We start from the raw sequence: 12,872 nt of genomic DNA on the forward strand, positions 1-12,872 counted from the left end.
CCTCTGACAGCCCTCCTGGGAGCGGCAGCAGCGGGAGGCCTGGGTTCAACCGGGAGGGGACAGGGTTCTGCCCCCTTGGCATTCGGAGCTGGCGCGGGGCTTGGGAGCAGGTCCTCGGCGTTAGGAGCTGGCTCAGGGCTTGGGAGCGGGTCCTCGGCGTTGGGAGCTGGCGAGGGGCTTGGGAGCAGGTCCTCGGCGTTAGGAGTTGGCGCGGGGCTTGGGAGCGGGTCCTCGGCGGGGCTGAGAGTTTGGAGGCGGCCCAGGGTTTGGGAGCGGGGCAGGCCAAATGTGACAGGGACGGCTCCTCGTCCGGGCTCCGCTCTCTGTCCCCTCAGTCTGGGCACTGCTGGCTTGTAGGAGGTTTGCGGCTGCAGTTCAGTCAGGGAGGGAGGGCAGTCGCATCGCCTGAGGCCAGCGGGAGAAGCACACAGGGACAGGCTTCTGCCCCTTTCAGAGGCCACAGTATGTTAAAACCGTTCCCATCCATAGCATGAACGTCAGTGGGCCCCCGGGGAGTCTTTCTCCTGCCTGCCCTGGACCCAGTGCCTGCCCTGGCCTTCCTGAGTCCCCAGCACAGCGGTCACAGTGCGGTGCCAAGAGGGGGCCTCAGAGCTGAGGGTGACACAGATCAGGGGGCCTCAGACCAGCCCAAGTCGGGATTCGTCCCGAGGCACCTGCCACGGAATTGGGGGCCTGGGACAGAGCAGAGCAAGGGGAGGCAGTTCCCAGCCCCAGCCCATCCATGCCTCCCATAACATGCCGGCTCCTCTCCCTTACCCGAGGCAGCGAGGAGCCGCTCAGCGACTTGAAGGTGTTTTGCCATCCCCAGGTGAGGCAGAGACACTTAGGCATCACCTCTCTGAGGGCTGCTGTTGAGGCCGCAGCCTGCCCAGACAGGGCCCAGAGCTGTCTTCAGCCTTCCTGGGCACCCGGGGTCATGCCCTTGTGACGGCTCCATGTCACCCTCCGGTCAGCTGTGGAGGCCTGGACGTGGAGAGCTGCCCCTGTCACTGCTCCTGCTGGGAGGTGGGTGGTGGGTAGGCTGCCCAAGGGGTGAGACAGGCTTGGCCAGTGGCCAGGTAGTGACCACATGGCCGGGACTGTCGGCCTCACTGGGCACCAGTCAGAGCCCACATGGCTCCAGGGGATACTGTGTCTCGAGCTTCCTTCTGGAAGGCCACAGGGAAGGGCAGGCTGGCAGGCGGCTCTGCTATTCCCTGGAGTTTGGTGCTGCCTGGTGAGGGCCTCCCAGACACAGGACCATGTCATCAGGGGTGAAAGAGTAGTGGGAAGGGGAGGTGGGGACTCCATTGGCCCTTGGCGAGGGCAATTGGAAATCAGCCCTGCTCCCTAGGGGGTAAGTATCTCCCTTCAAGTGACAGCTGGTGGAGGCTCCTGTGTGTCCGGCCCAAGCTGTGGCCTCCAGGGTCAGGACAGTCACCTCCCCTGCGAGTAAGGAATCCAGAACAGAGGCTGGAAACACTCCTTAACTGACCGGGAGGGAGGAGGCAGGAAACAGTGACTGATCTATCACGGCCAGCTGCCCTGGGGTTGGTTGGCGAGCAGGTGACTCTTGTTGGCCTGAGGCCCTTGGAGACTGGAGAACAGGAGATCCCATGGCCCTGATGGTGACCACTGGGAGAACTACAGGCAGTTGGCGTAACACTCAGTATGCTCAGAAACCAATCCAGGAGTTGCTGAGGTGGCGTACACCTGTAGTCCCAGTGACACAGCAGGTCAAGGCCAGTGGACCACTTGAGCCCAGGAGATCGAGGCTGTGGTGAGCTATGACTGCACTCCAGCCTGGGCAGCAGAGGGAGATCCCACCTCTAAGAAAACGCAAGCAGCCTAGGAGTCCGAAGCCCAGCAGCTCTGTGGGTGTGGGAACAGGGTGGTCCTCTCAGAGGGAGGAGGGCCCAGTGCCAATGTCTAGATGGCTCTGTGGGACCCTCCATGGCTGAGTGAGGCTCGGGACCAGCCTGCACCCCCAGCATGAGCTGCCTGGGGAGGAGACGGCCGACCTCCAACACAGACAGCAGGTGGCGATTCCACACTGCGGAGCATAAAACCCAGTCGAGGCTGCTAGAGATGCTCTGAGACATTTTATTTAAACTTTTTTTTTTTTTTTTTTTTCAAAAAAGACAGCAATAATTAATGCCAAGAACAGAAAAGAATGTTGACGTGCTGCCTGGCCCGTCAAGCGGGCCCTGCCCAGGCCCCCAAGCTCTGACACCACTGGGGTGCCGTCCCCTCCCACAGCGGGGCATAGTCAGCTTTGAAGGTGACCGCGGGCCAAGGCCAGGACTCTGGGTGGAGGTGGCCCCTGCTCTGCCGGCCCCGCCTCTGCTGGGAGCAGCCACAGCCTGTGGCTGGGGTGCTGGGATTTCTTCCTAGTCATCAAACAGAAACGTACAAACCTCAAGGGCCCAGACACACAGTGGGTGGCCCACGGCAGACCCCACGGCTCCTTCCCTCCTTGCCCCAATCCCCCAATGCTTGTTTTGACTGTTTTTTTAAAAAATAGAATTTTGTAAATGTTCCATAAAAATACTATTATTCCTAGTCAAACACAGATATTGCAATATGAAGAGTAACTGCTCTGTCTCTGCTCTATAAAACGTGAAAAGATTATCACACTGGATAATATAGAAAAGGTGCCAGGTTCCTAAGTATCACAAAAGCCAGTACCAAATGCGCAAGGCAGAAGCGGGGCCGGGGCCGGGTCGGGCTGGGCAGGGCGGCAGCCTGGGTTCCTCCCGGCTTGACTGCGGAGCGCGACTTGCGCACCGTTGGTCCCTTCTTCCCACGAGGGGGCATCATGGCTTTGAAGAGACGGCGGCGGCTCCAGGTCCCAGTGGCCAGCCCTGCCCAAGGAGGCCGCCTGCTCGGCCAGAAGCACCGAAGAACCCAGCGACGCCGTTGGGACCAGGCGGCCCTGCTCTGGCGGCCTCGGCGGCTGGCCCGTGTTCAGGCTCGGAGGCTCGGCCCCGGCTCCCCTCCTGCGCGGTGCAGCTCCTCCTGGTCCGGTGAGGTGGGCTCCCGAGCAGGTGCCAGGTGCGACACAGGAGCCTGGCCCTGTCCCTTGCGCGGGGACATCCCTGACCCCAGACGCAGGCGGGTGGCTGCGCTTCCCTTCAGTTCTCAGAGAGAGACAGGGCCAGAGCGGCCTGGAAGGCGGCCTCCTCATCAATACTGTAGTCCTGGAGACAGGAAGGAGAGACGCAGCGGGCTCGAGAGACAGGAAGGAGAGACGCAGCGGGCTCGAGAGACAGGAAGGAGAGACGCAGCGGGCTCGAGAGACAGGAAGGAGAGGCCCCCTCTGCCCATCACCCACACAGGCATGTCCGCCCTTCCTGCCTCCCTCCAGCAGGACACAGGAAGGACCCAGCTCCGCTGTCCCCACAGGCTCAGGGCCTGCACAGTCCTCTGGGGGGTGAGAAGGTGCCGACCCGAAGGTGTGACCGTCACCTGCTGGGTACGGAGGCACTCAGAATGGATGGCTGCAGGTTCAGCTTGGACTCGAAGCCCCGGGGTTTCCGAGGTGAGCAGGCCGGCCAGAGCTCCCTGACCTCTAACAATTTTTTTTTTTTTTTTTTTTTTTTTTTTTGAGATGGAGTCTTGCTCTGTTGCGCAGGCTGGAGTGCAGTGGCGTGATCTCGGCTCACTGCAAGCTCCGCTTCCCGGGTTCACACCATTCTCCTGCCTCAGCCTCCCGAGTAGCTGGGACTACAGGCGCCCCCCACGACGCCCGGCTAATTTTTTTGTATTTTTAGTACAGATGGGGTTTCACCGTGTTAGCCAGGATGGGCTCAATCTTCTAACCTCGTGATCCACCCGCCTCGGCCTCCCCAAGTGCTGGGATTACAGGCGTGAGCCACTGCGCCCGGCCTAACCTCTAACAATTTCTATCCTGAGGCAGGCGGAGCATGGGTCCCAGACGACTGGCAGGGGGAGTGACAGCCGTCACCAGGACTGTTAGCCAGCGCCAGGAATGAACAGGGCTGGGCAGGGAGGGGCCGCACCAGGAGTGAAGAGTTTGTGTGAGGTGCATGCCTGACCCGCGGCGGGTGGGAAAAGGAGACAGGGCTGGAGTGTTCGATGTTGATGAAAGTCCTTCCAGCTCTCTCCAGAAAGCTTCCAGAAGGAAGCCTGGCTCACCCTCGAGGGGTTCTGTGGGGTGGGCAGGCAGGGACCTGCCCTGTATTGTCCATGGCCCCGAGAGGCCTGGGCACCCTCTAGTGGCCACTCAAACTCAGCTGCCATCACTCCCCACCTGCAGGCAGCCCCCACAGAACCTGGGGGAATGTGGCCACCTGAAATGAGGCTTCTGTTCCTGGCTTCCTCTGAACCCTGCGGACCCTGAGGCTGGCGAGGGGCCAGGAGGAGGGTGGATGAGGAGGGGGTGGGGAGGACGGTGCTGGCGGGAAGCCTACCACAAAGGTGTCGTAGGAGAACTTGTGTCGGTGAAGCAGGTGCTGCAGGAAGTTGGCGCTCTTGTAGCTGGGGTCCCCCCAGGGCATTGCCGAGCAGATGGGGCACACCTGGAAGAGGCAGTGGGGTCAAGCCGAGCTGGGCTGTGGAGAGGTGCGGTAGCCACAGTAGGACTGGGGGCCCTCCACTGAGCCCCGTCAGTGCTGCCTCAGCCTGGGAAGGCACCCCAGACCTGGAGGCGGGTGCCCCGGTGACAAGCGAGTTGTTCAGTGCGTGTCACCCTGAAGGACTTACGGACACTGCCCGGTTTCCGCCAGGTGCTGCTGGGGCAGCCAAGTCCCCACCCTGGGTCCCAGGAGGCCTCTGTGGCCTGGGCACCCCCAGACTCGCCAGGAGCAGGCTCATGGGCCTTGCACTGTCCCCCACAGGCCTCCCCTAGTGCAGGTGTCGCTTGGGGCAGGCACTGCTCACCACGCGGTTGGGGTCGCTGCGGTGGCTTTCCACACAGTGCTTCACCAGCTCCTGCTGGTCCAGGTTGCGGGCGCCACAGTATGGGCAGGCGAAGGTGGACCTGTTGGGGATGTTGCTGGCGGGGCGGCGGTACAGTGAGTGGCACGGCTAGGCGTCTAGGGGCCCTGCCTCCCCACTTCTCTCAAACACAGGCGTGGCCCCAGGCCTGCCCTCCGTAGGCTGCAAGAGCGTGGCAGTGGCTGGGTGTCCCCTGTGCCTCTGCACGCCGTGGCCTCCTGAGGACACACCCAGGACCCTCATCCACCCCACACAACTAGGCCAAACGGCAGAGACTCTGCAGAGACACTGCCCTGGGAGGCGCCGTCTCTCGGCCCATCCACCTGCTGGGAGGTGATGTGTGGGCCTGGCCTGCGCCCTCCTCCTGCTCCCCACACCTGAGCTGTCCCTGTCCCTACCCCAGGGGGCCTGGTGGGTATGCCAGGGAGGGCCGCACAGGAGCTTTCCTGCACGGTGGCAAGGAAGGTCCACTTCCCCAGAGTGGACCCGGCCCCAGGTGACTCCCTCAGCCTCTCTGGGACAGGGTACTGTGCTTGCTCCCAGAAGCAGGAAACTGCCGAGGACGGTTCCTCTCCCCTGCCCGGCAGGGCGCCTACCTGGGGATAGGCTGGGATGTGGGCACCACGGGGACGAACTTGGGGCAGTTGGCCATCTGCTCCTGGACCTTCAGGCAGGACGAAATGTGCACTCTCATCTTTGCCAGGGTCACCTAGGAGACAGGGCAGGGAGGGCAGGGGTCACCTAGGATACAGGGTAGGGAGGGCAGGGGTCACCTAGGAGACAGGGCAGGGAGGGCAGGGGTCACCCAGGAGACAGGGTAGGGAGGGCAGGGGTCACCTAGGAGACAGGGCAGAGAGGGCAGGGGTCACCTAGGAGACAGGGCAGGGAGGGCAGGGCGGTCCTGAGAATCTGGAAGGGCCGTCCTGGGGAAGCCGAGACCTCAGGTGTCCAGGACCAGAGAACTGTAAGCAACCGTCTGTGTTGCCAGCAGCAGGGGGACCTGGTCCCTTCTGCTGCTAAAACAATCACAGGCACTAAGCAGCTACTACCCCGTGGCCCAAAGCAAGTCACTGCCGGACGATGTGGCCAAGGGCAGAAACCTGGCTGGAGAAGGGTAGCGGGAAACAGGTAAGGAGATCTCTGGCGCCTGCGGGAGTTCAAATACTTGCTCCAGAAAAAGGAAGAGGCCAAGTGGAGGCCACTCAGAAATGCCCCAGGCTGGGGACAGACACTCCGTGCAACTGAGGGGCAAGCTGGGGATGCTTCCGTGAAGCTGAGCGCCATCCTCCACCCACAGCACACCCACTGTCCAGGGCAATAGGCCGAAAGACCTCAGGTGTCTGAGGTCCTCCTGGACACGAGCTTGGCATCCAGCTCTGCCCAAGGGCTGCTGGACTCCGAGGGACGCACCACATCCCAGCAAGGTGCCGGGAGACACAGCCGCATTTGAAGACCCAGATTAGAGAACGAGCTACTGTGGTATGGGGAGGCCACTCTGCATGTGTCCCATTCTGATCCTTTCTGGCTGCCCAGGAGAGAGGAACTCTGAGCAGGGGACAGACGGGAGGTGCCCAAGCACCCGAGGCCACAGCCTGCTCAGCCGCACCACTCTGGAGTCCAGGGCAGCCCCTGGACATCTGGACCTTTGACCTCGAGGACAAACCACCGAGGGGCCATGTACTAGTGTGAGCGCTTCATAGAACTTATTAACCTGAGATGCGACAATGTAGGGAAATGCAAATGCAAAATCAATCGTGGCTGCTCAGTCCTCTGGAAGCCACTGAAAGAAAGGGGCACTGGCTGGGGCCTCTCCACCCGGACGTGGATGCCAGGGAGGGCCACGGGGCGCGGGCCAGGCACCAGGACAGGATGGAGATGGGGCCAACGAGGCCCATGACAAGCTGCAGGCCCTTAGGCTGCTCTGACGTGGGTGTGGCAGCGCCATCAGCCCGGCTCTGGCACTCGTGGCAGCGCCCATCAGCCCGGCTCTGGCACTCGTGGCAGCGCCCATCAGCCCGGCTCTGGCACTCGTGGCAGCGCCCATCAGCCCGGCTCTGGCACTCCTGGCAGCGCCCATCAGCCCGGCTCTGGCACTCGTGGCAGCGCCCATCAGCCCGGCTCTGGCACTCGTGGCAGCGCCCATCAGCCCGGCTCTGGCACTCCTGGCAGCGCCCATCAGCCTGGCTCTGGCACTCCTGGCAGCTGGAGGATGCTCAGCCCTTTGATGTCCTTGACTCTGCCCATGGCCCTTGTGACCTTGAAGCCCCCAGTGCTGTCCCTGGTATCGGCTGGCAGGGGAAGGCCGCATTGGGAAGGTTTCAGCTCAGCCTCCGCTCCCTTACTGGCCACAACCCACGTGGGTTTCCCTGGCCCGGGCTAGGCGGCTCTGACAGTGCTACCCCCACCGGGCTGGCCCCCCGACCCTGTCAGCTGTCACCACAGGAAGTGAGAGATGAAGATGGGAGGCGCCGGGGCTGGCTTCCTGGTGCAGGAGCAGAGACCGCGATTACTCAACAGGAAAGAGAGATGGCCCCGGCCCCCGCCCTCTGCAGAACCCATGGGCTGAGGCTGGCCATGGAGTGATCCCCGGCTCCAGGGCGGCCCGAGCAGGAGGGTACCTTTTTGTTGCAGCCTCGACAGGGCGCTTTGTAGGACGAGAGCTGCTTCTCCACGTGGGTGGCCTTGTCCACCTTCTTGGGGTCGAAGGGCAGGCGGCAGAGTGGGCACAGCGGGGACGGCACCTGTAGGCAGGGCTGGAGGCACTCCCCACAGAACCTGCAGGGCACAGGGGCCTGAGTGCCAGCGCGCCACTCGGGTCTCCCAAACCGCAGGCCTCGCTCGGGGCCCTTCTTAGGACCCAGCATTTGTGGGTCCCACAGGGGCAGCTCCTCCTACCGCTGTCTCTGGAGATGGTCACACCTATGTCCAGGGCCCGCCAGCTGGATGGGCCCCATCTGGCTAAAGGGTGGCCCCGATCCCTCCCGACAGTAGGGCCCCTGTGGTTTTCTGGCTAGGGGCAGAACCGTCGCTATGGCTGTCCCCACGTGTGGCCCAGAGGAGCTCCCGTAGGCAGGAGCCCCCAGCTCGGCCTACCAGGTTCACCCTCACATGGCGACAACACCTGGGTGGGCTGTGGGGCACAGGGACATCCCAGGGACTCTGGAAACTCTCCCGGCTCCACACTCTGGGGGATAAAACCTCAATCGTGGGAAAGGAAACGGCCAGGCCCTAGGGGCTCCAGAAGGCACTGGACACAGAAGGGCCAAAGCCAGCCAAGTGGCAGCACATGCTGAGGCTGGGTGGCAGTCCCCAGGCTTGGGACAACTTCGCAGGCAGGAGGGGGTCCTGCTCCATCTAGGCAGTGGCTCGGGTTCTGGGCACCGTCGGGGACCTGAGGCTCTCATGGAACCTGGCTCTTCGCACTGCCCCTGGGGACACCACATCGTGAGGACAGACAGCGTCCCACAGCCCCGTGCGCACTCGGGGCTCCAGCAGCAGGGGCTTCCTTGGGCTCACACACCCCCCTGCTGGTATCTACAACCGCCTCCCACTCTGCAGACGCACACACCCCTTGGAGGGGTGCACCACCAGCCAGCGGGAGCGCCAGGCGAGAGAGCCCACAGTGCAAACACAGAGAAGGAGCTTAATACCGGGGCAGCCACATCCAGCCTCGTGAGGAGCACTGTGGGGACAGCTGAGCTGCAGCGAGGAGGTGGAACTGAGGCGGAGCCCCTCAGCCCCAGGAAGGCTACAGGACCCAGGGGTGTAGCTTCCCTTCTCCCTGGCAGGACCACAGGGCTGGTACAGGAGCCCCACTGGACAGAGGGGCTCTGAGCAGGTCCTGGGTTCACAAACAACTCAGCTGAATTCAGGGCCAGAATCCTCTGTGCTGTCAAGAGATTTCCACATTGCTCAAGAAAAGGCCATTTCGCAAGGAGGAAGGCTGAGGGCCTCAGGCAAAGGCGGCCAAGCGGGCATCTTAAGTCCCTCCTGCTGTCCCCCGGGCCCTCTTTCCTACCACTGGATTCCCACAGAGCCACCACCTGGCTGGTGGCTCCCACATGAAACTTCGTGTGAGAGAAAGTGGGACTCAGCTTGAGACCCGTCAGAAAGTGAACAGGCCTCTTCCTGCGGAGTAAAGAGGTCACTCACTTTACCCACCTCACCCGAGGTCTCACCAGGTGCCCCAGCACGTACTTCCAGGGTCATCCCTGGCACTGACCCCTGGATTCGAGCCAGGGGGGCCGCCTACTTCACCCGATCATGGGAGGAAGGTGCTGACAAGATGGTCCACGTGGGAAGGCCTCAGGGAGACCCCCATACTCAGGCACTCATGGCAGGAGAAGTGGCAACAGCTCAGGTGCCCGTTGGTAAACGGATGAAGAAACAAAGCATGGCGTGCACACCCACGGAAAGGGCGTTCGGCGGGAAGAGGCGTGCAGCCCCACCACGCACCGGAAGGCCTGGAAAACAGTGCAGGGTAGACAGCAAGCACGGCCCACCCGTTTCATGGGAGTCCACTCGGACTCAACGTCCAGCAGAGACAAACCCAGTGACCAGAAAGCAGACGAGTGGTTGCCAGGCAAGCAGGGGGCTGGGTTTCTTTCTGGAGTGGTAAGAATCTTGTAGAATTGCATCGATTGTTGCATAATTGCAGACACACCGGAAACAAGTGGATGGTGCGTCTCCCAAGTGAACCCTGAGCTGCCAGAGGCTAGGCGGGGACTCAGCTGCACAGCACGGCCACGGGCTGAGGGAAGGAAAAGGGTCCCGGGCAGAGCTTGGGAAGGAGGAAAGGTGCCCAGAGGTTGGCTGGGAGGAAGACAGCCTTGTCCTCCCCGGAAGGACTCAGGGAAGACACAAGAGGGAACCCAGCCCGACCGGCAGGGCAGCTGGGCCCGAGGAGCAGGAGGCAGAATGAGGCACCCACAGGGTGGGTGCACTATCGGCCTAGTTTCCAGTGACTGCCAGCCTGGTGTTCAGAGAGCCAGCAGCCGGGAGCAGTGCCCGCTTCCCCCACAGGAAGTTCCTGTCTGTGCCCACCCAGGGGCTGGTGCTGAGCAGCTTCTCAGCTGAAGGAAGTGGCCGAGGGCGATGGGTGTGGGGGCGTCGACAGCCTTGCAAAGGGAGGGGCGATCGCGCACTGGCCCTCACAGCAGGCACCCGGGACTGCTGATGTGTCTCCCACAGCCTCCCAGCGGACTGCTGATGTGTCTCCCACACCGGCCCTCCCAGCAGGCACCCGGGACTGCCGATTTGTCTCCCATACTGGCCGCTGCACAAGCGGAGAAGCTGGGCCGGCCCGTGCTTCAGGGATCTGCCTGGCTGGCAGGCCAGCACCCTCAGCAAGCCCCACAGCTGTCCCGCACGGGTGGAGGCTGCTCACACAGCCCTTCCAGGCAGGTTCATGATCATGCGTGTCCTGGCCCACACGCTTCTGGTTACAGAGGTGGCTCACTGCTCGGACTGTCTCCTGGGTGAGAACAGCTACTGCTGGGCCCCCAGGGGGCCTCCTGCCCGAGGGCTAGAGCAAGGTGCATGCCCCCACACTGGGATACTCTTGCCATGAGAGATCTGCCCTGGAGGAGGAAGCTGCTCTGGTTGGGGAGCTTGCCAAGGGGACAGAATAAGACCAGCAACAAACTTCCGAAGGGAACCTGAAGAGCCTTTAAACTTTCTGTGGTCATTTGCATGCATGCCTTAGTAACACCAACAAGAAACAAAGTTAGAAGCAGAGAACAGCCAGAAAACAAAAGCCAGCAGGAAAAGTCAGGGAGAAAAATCTCTGAAAGGCAAAGGCTGTGTGAAAAGCTCTTGCAGGACCTGCAGTGAGACTAGGATGGTTGTCGAGTTCTACCAAGAAAAGCATGGCGGAGTGGAGTTCATAGGAAGGACGCTCCACAATGCCACGTGGTTCTGGATTCTGTGTTATGGAAACTACATTTTAGGAAAAGAGGTATCTGTGCAGGTTAGGAAAGTGCAGATGCTGTGGCCAACCACGTGGTGAAGGTGTTGGCACCCAAAGCCTACGGGAGACTTTTCTGAAACAAGGCCTAAGTCAAGCCTCACAGCGCTCAGTAACAGATGAGAAGGTGCAGAACGCACCTTCAAACACCCGCTACTACCTGCTCACAAGAAGGAAGTCCTGCCAGGTGCGGTGGCTCACGCCTGTCATCCCAGCACTTTGGGAGGCCGAGGCGGGCAGGTCACCGGAGGTCAGGAGTTCGAGACCAGCCTGGCCAACATGGTGAAACCCCGTGTCTACTAAAAATACAGCAATTAGCAGGGCGTGGTGGTGGGTGCCTGTAATCCCAGCTACTCTGGAGACTGAGGCAGGAGGATCACTTGAACCCAGGAGATGGAGGCTGCAGTGAGCCGAGATGGTGCCACTGCACTCCAGCCTGGGTGACGAGCAAGACTGTCTCAAAAAAAAAAAAAAAAAAAAAAAAATTCCCATTCAGAGGTTGCCCCCCGCCCCCAAATGTCACAGCTAAGTGAGATGGAGGAGCAGGGGCAGAGCCTTTAGCAGCCTCACAAGAGAAGTAGGCAGAGCTGTCCCAGCGTGGGCAGACATCTGTGTTGCCTGACACAGGTAATGAAGGCAGCTCTGCATCCTGACACTGGCCCTGCCACCTCCGTGGGGGACCAGCACACACCCCCAGCAGTCCCAGCTCCCTCTGCACCAGGAGCCCCTGAAGTCAGCTGCCTTTGCTTGCAAAATGTTCTAGAGCCTCCTACCAGCCTGGGTGCACCGCCCTCCACTCCACCACCTCAGCAGCTTGGATGTCTGCGGGGAAGCCCTCCTGCTCTCTCTCTACCCTGCCACTGCTAATTTTGCTCAAGAGCTGTATTATTCAGCACTTAGGAGAGAGGAGACACTGATCTCGGCTTCCTCCCAACGGGGCTGGCAGCTCCAGAATACTTGAGCACAGCTCCCCGCCAGGAGAGCCATGTCCTCGAGTTTCTGTTCCTCAAACACCCTGGAGGAGCCGGCTGTGAGCCCTGGTGCAGCTGGAAACCTCAGCAAGGTGGTCAGTGTCTGCTCCTCTGTGGACCAGCCTGCCTGGCTACTCAGTGATCGGTGTGACCCAAGTTCTCCTTCAAACAAAACATGAGAACATCAGAGTCCAAACAAGCCCCTCTAAACTTTAGGGAACTGCTTTCCTTTTTGGTTAAAACAGGCAGACAGCGGGTCCGAACAAGAGTTGATAGCAAAAACCACAAGTCATTTATTTACAACTGCCCATTGCAGCCCCACAAGCCCAAATCCACCACCTCTGGCGGAGCGGTGGCACCTGCAGCCCTCTGAGTACCCGAGCGCCCGCCGCAGCCGCCGGAGACCCCCGAGCTTGGGCAGGGCCGCAGGTCGCCCCGTGAACCGAAGAAGCAGTCGGTCCGGGCGCCTGCGGCTGGCACGAAGGAGGGTGGGTGGAGGATGAAAGCGCCCAGAGGGCAGAGGCGGCGCGGCGCAGGGAAACCCGGACCCCATGCGCCCCGAGGCCCCGGCGCCCCCAGTCCCCGCGCGCCCAGTCCGGGGCTGCACCGGGGCGGCCGCCGGTCTCGCGACCCCTCCCGCGGCGGGGCACGGCCCCCTCCCCGCGGTCCCCGGGCGGGCGCGCTCACGTGTGGCCGCAGCTGCCGATGGCCACGGGCCGGTGATAGACCTCCAGGCAGATGGGGCAGGTGTACTGCGCCTCCAGGCCGCTGTCGCCGCCCGCCGGCCCGGCCGGCGGCTGCCGCTGCTGAGCCGAGGCGACCAGGCTGCGGAACATCGCCATCCCGGGGCCAGGCCCGCGCCGCCCGCCGCCCGCCGCCTGCTGTCCTGGCCCGGCCCGGCCAGCTAGTCACAGCCGCTACTGCGCCGCGCTGACGTCATTGTAGGGCGCCGCCCCCAGCCGCGCTTTGCGGCCGTG

General features: G+C 62.2%; 1 protein-coding gene across 1 annotated transcript; it reads right to left on the reverse strand.

The window, feature by feature from the left end:
- Positions 1-2,087: 2,087 nt before the first annotated feature.
- RNF166 (ring finger protein 166) lies at positions 2,088-12,840 on the reverse strand. Its single transcript, XM_030820216.1, has 6 exons — positions 12,583-12,840; positions 7,578-7,734; positions 5,556-5,668; positions 4,903-5,017; positions 4,434-4,541; positions 2,088-3,200 (listed from the first exon to the last, which is right to left on the reverse strand). Exons 1-6 carry the CDS (start codon positions 12,735-12,737, stop codon positions 3,135-3,137), a joined length of 714 nt encoding a protein of 237 aa, XP_030676076.1. The 5' UTR covers positions 12,738-12,840; the 3' UTR covers positions 2,088-3,134.
- Between the last annotated feature and the right edge of the window lie 32 nt (positions 12,841-12,872).

Source organism: Nomascus leucogenys, chromosome 2 (genome assembly GCF_006542625.1).
Source record: "Nomascus leucogenys isolate Asia chromosome 2, Asia_NLE_v1, whole genome shotgun sequence".
Taxonomy (NCBI): Eukaryota; Metazoa; Chordata; class Mammalia; order Primates; family Hylobatidae; genus Nomascus; species Nomascus leucogenys.

Coding starts and splice junctions, on each gene's coding strand:
- RNF166 (XM_030820216.1), bottom strand. CDS start 12,737: ATGGCGATGTTCCGCAGCCTGGTCGCCTCGGCTCAGCAGCGGCAGCCG. Junction 5,018..5,555: donor ACATCCCAGCCTATCCCCAG/GTAGGCGCCCTG, acceptor CCGCCCCGCCAG/CAACATCCCCAACAGGTCCA. Junction 3,201..4,433: donor TCTCCTACGACACCTTTGTG/GTAGGCTTCCCG, acceptor TCCTGTCTCCAG/GACTACAGTATTGATGAGGA.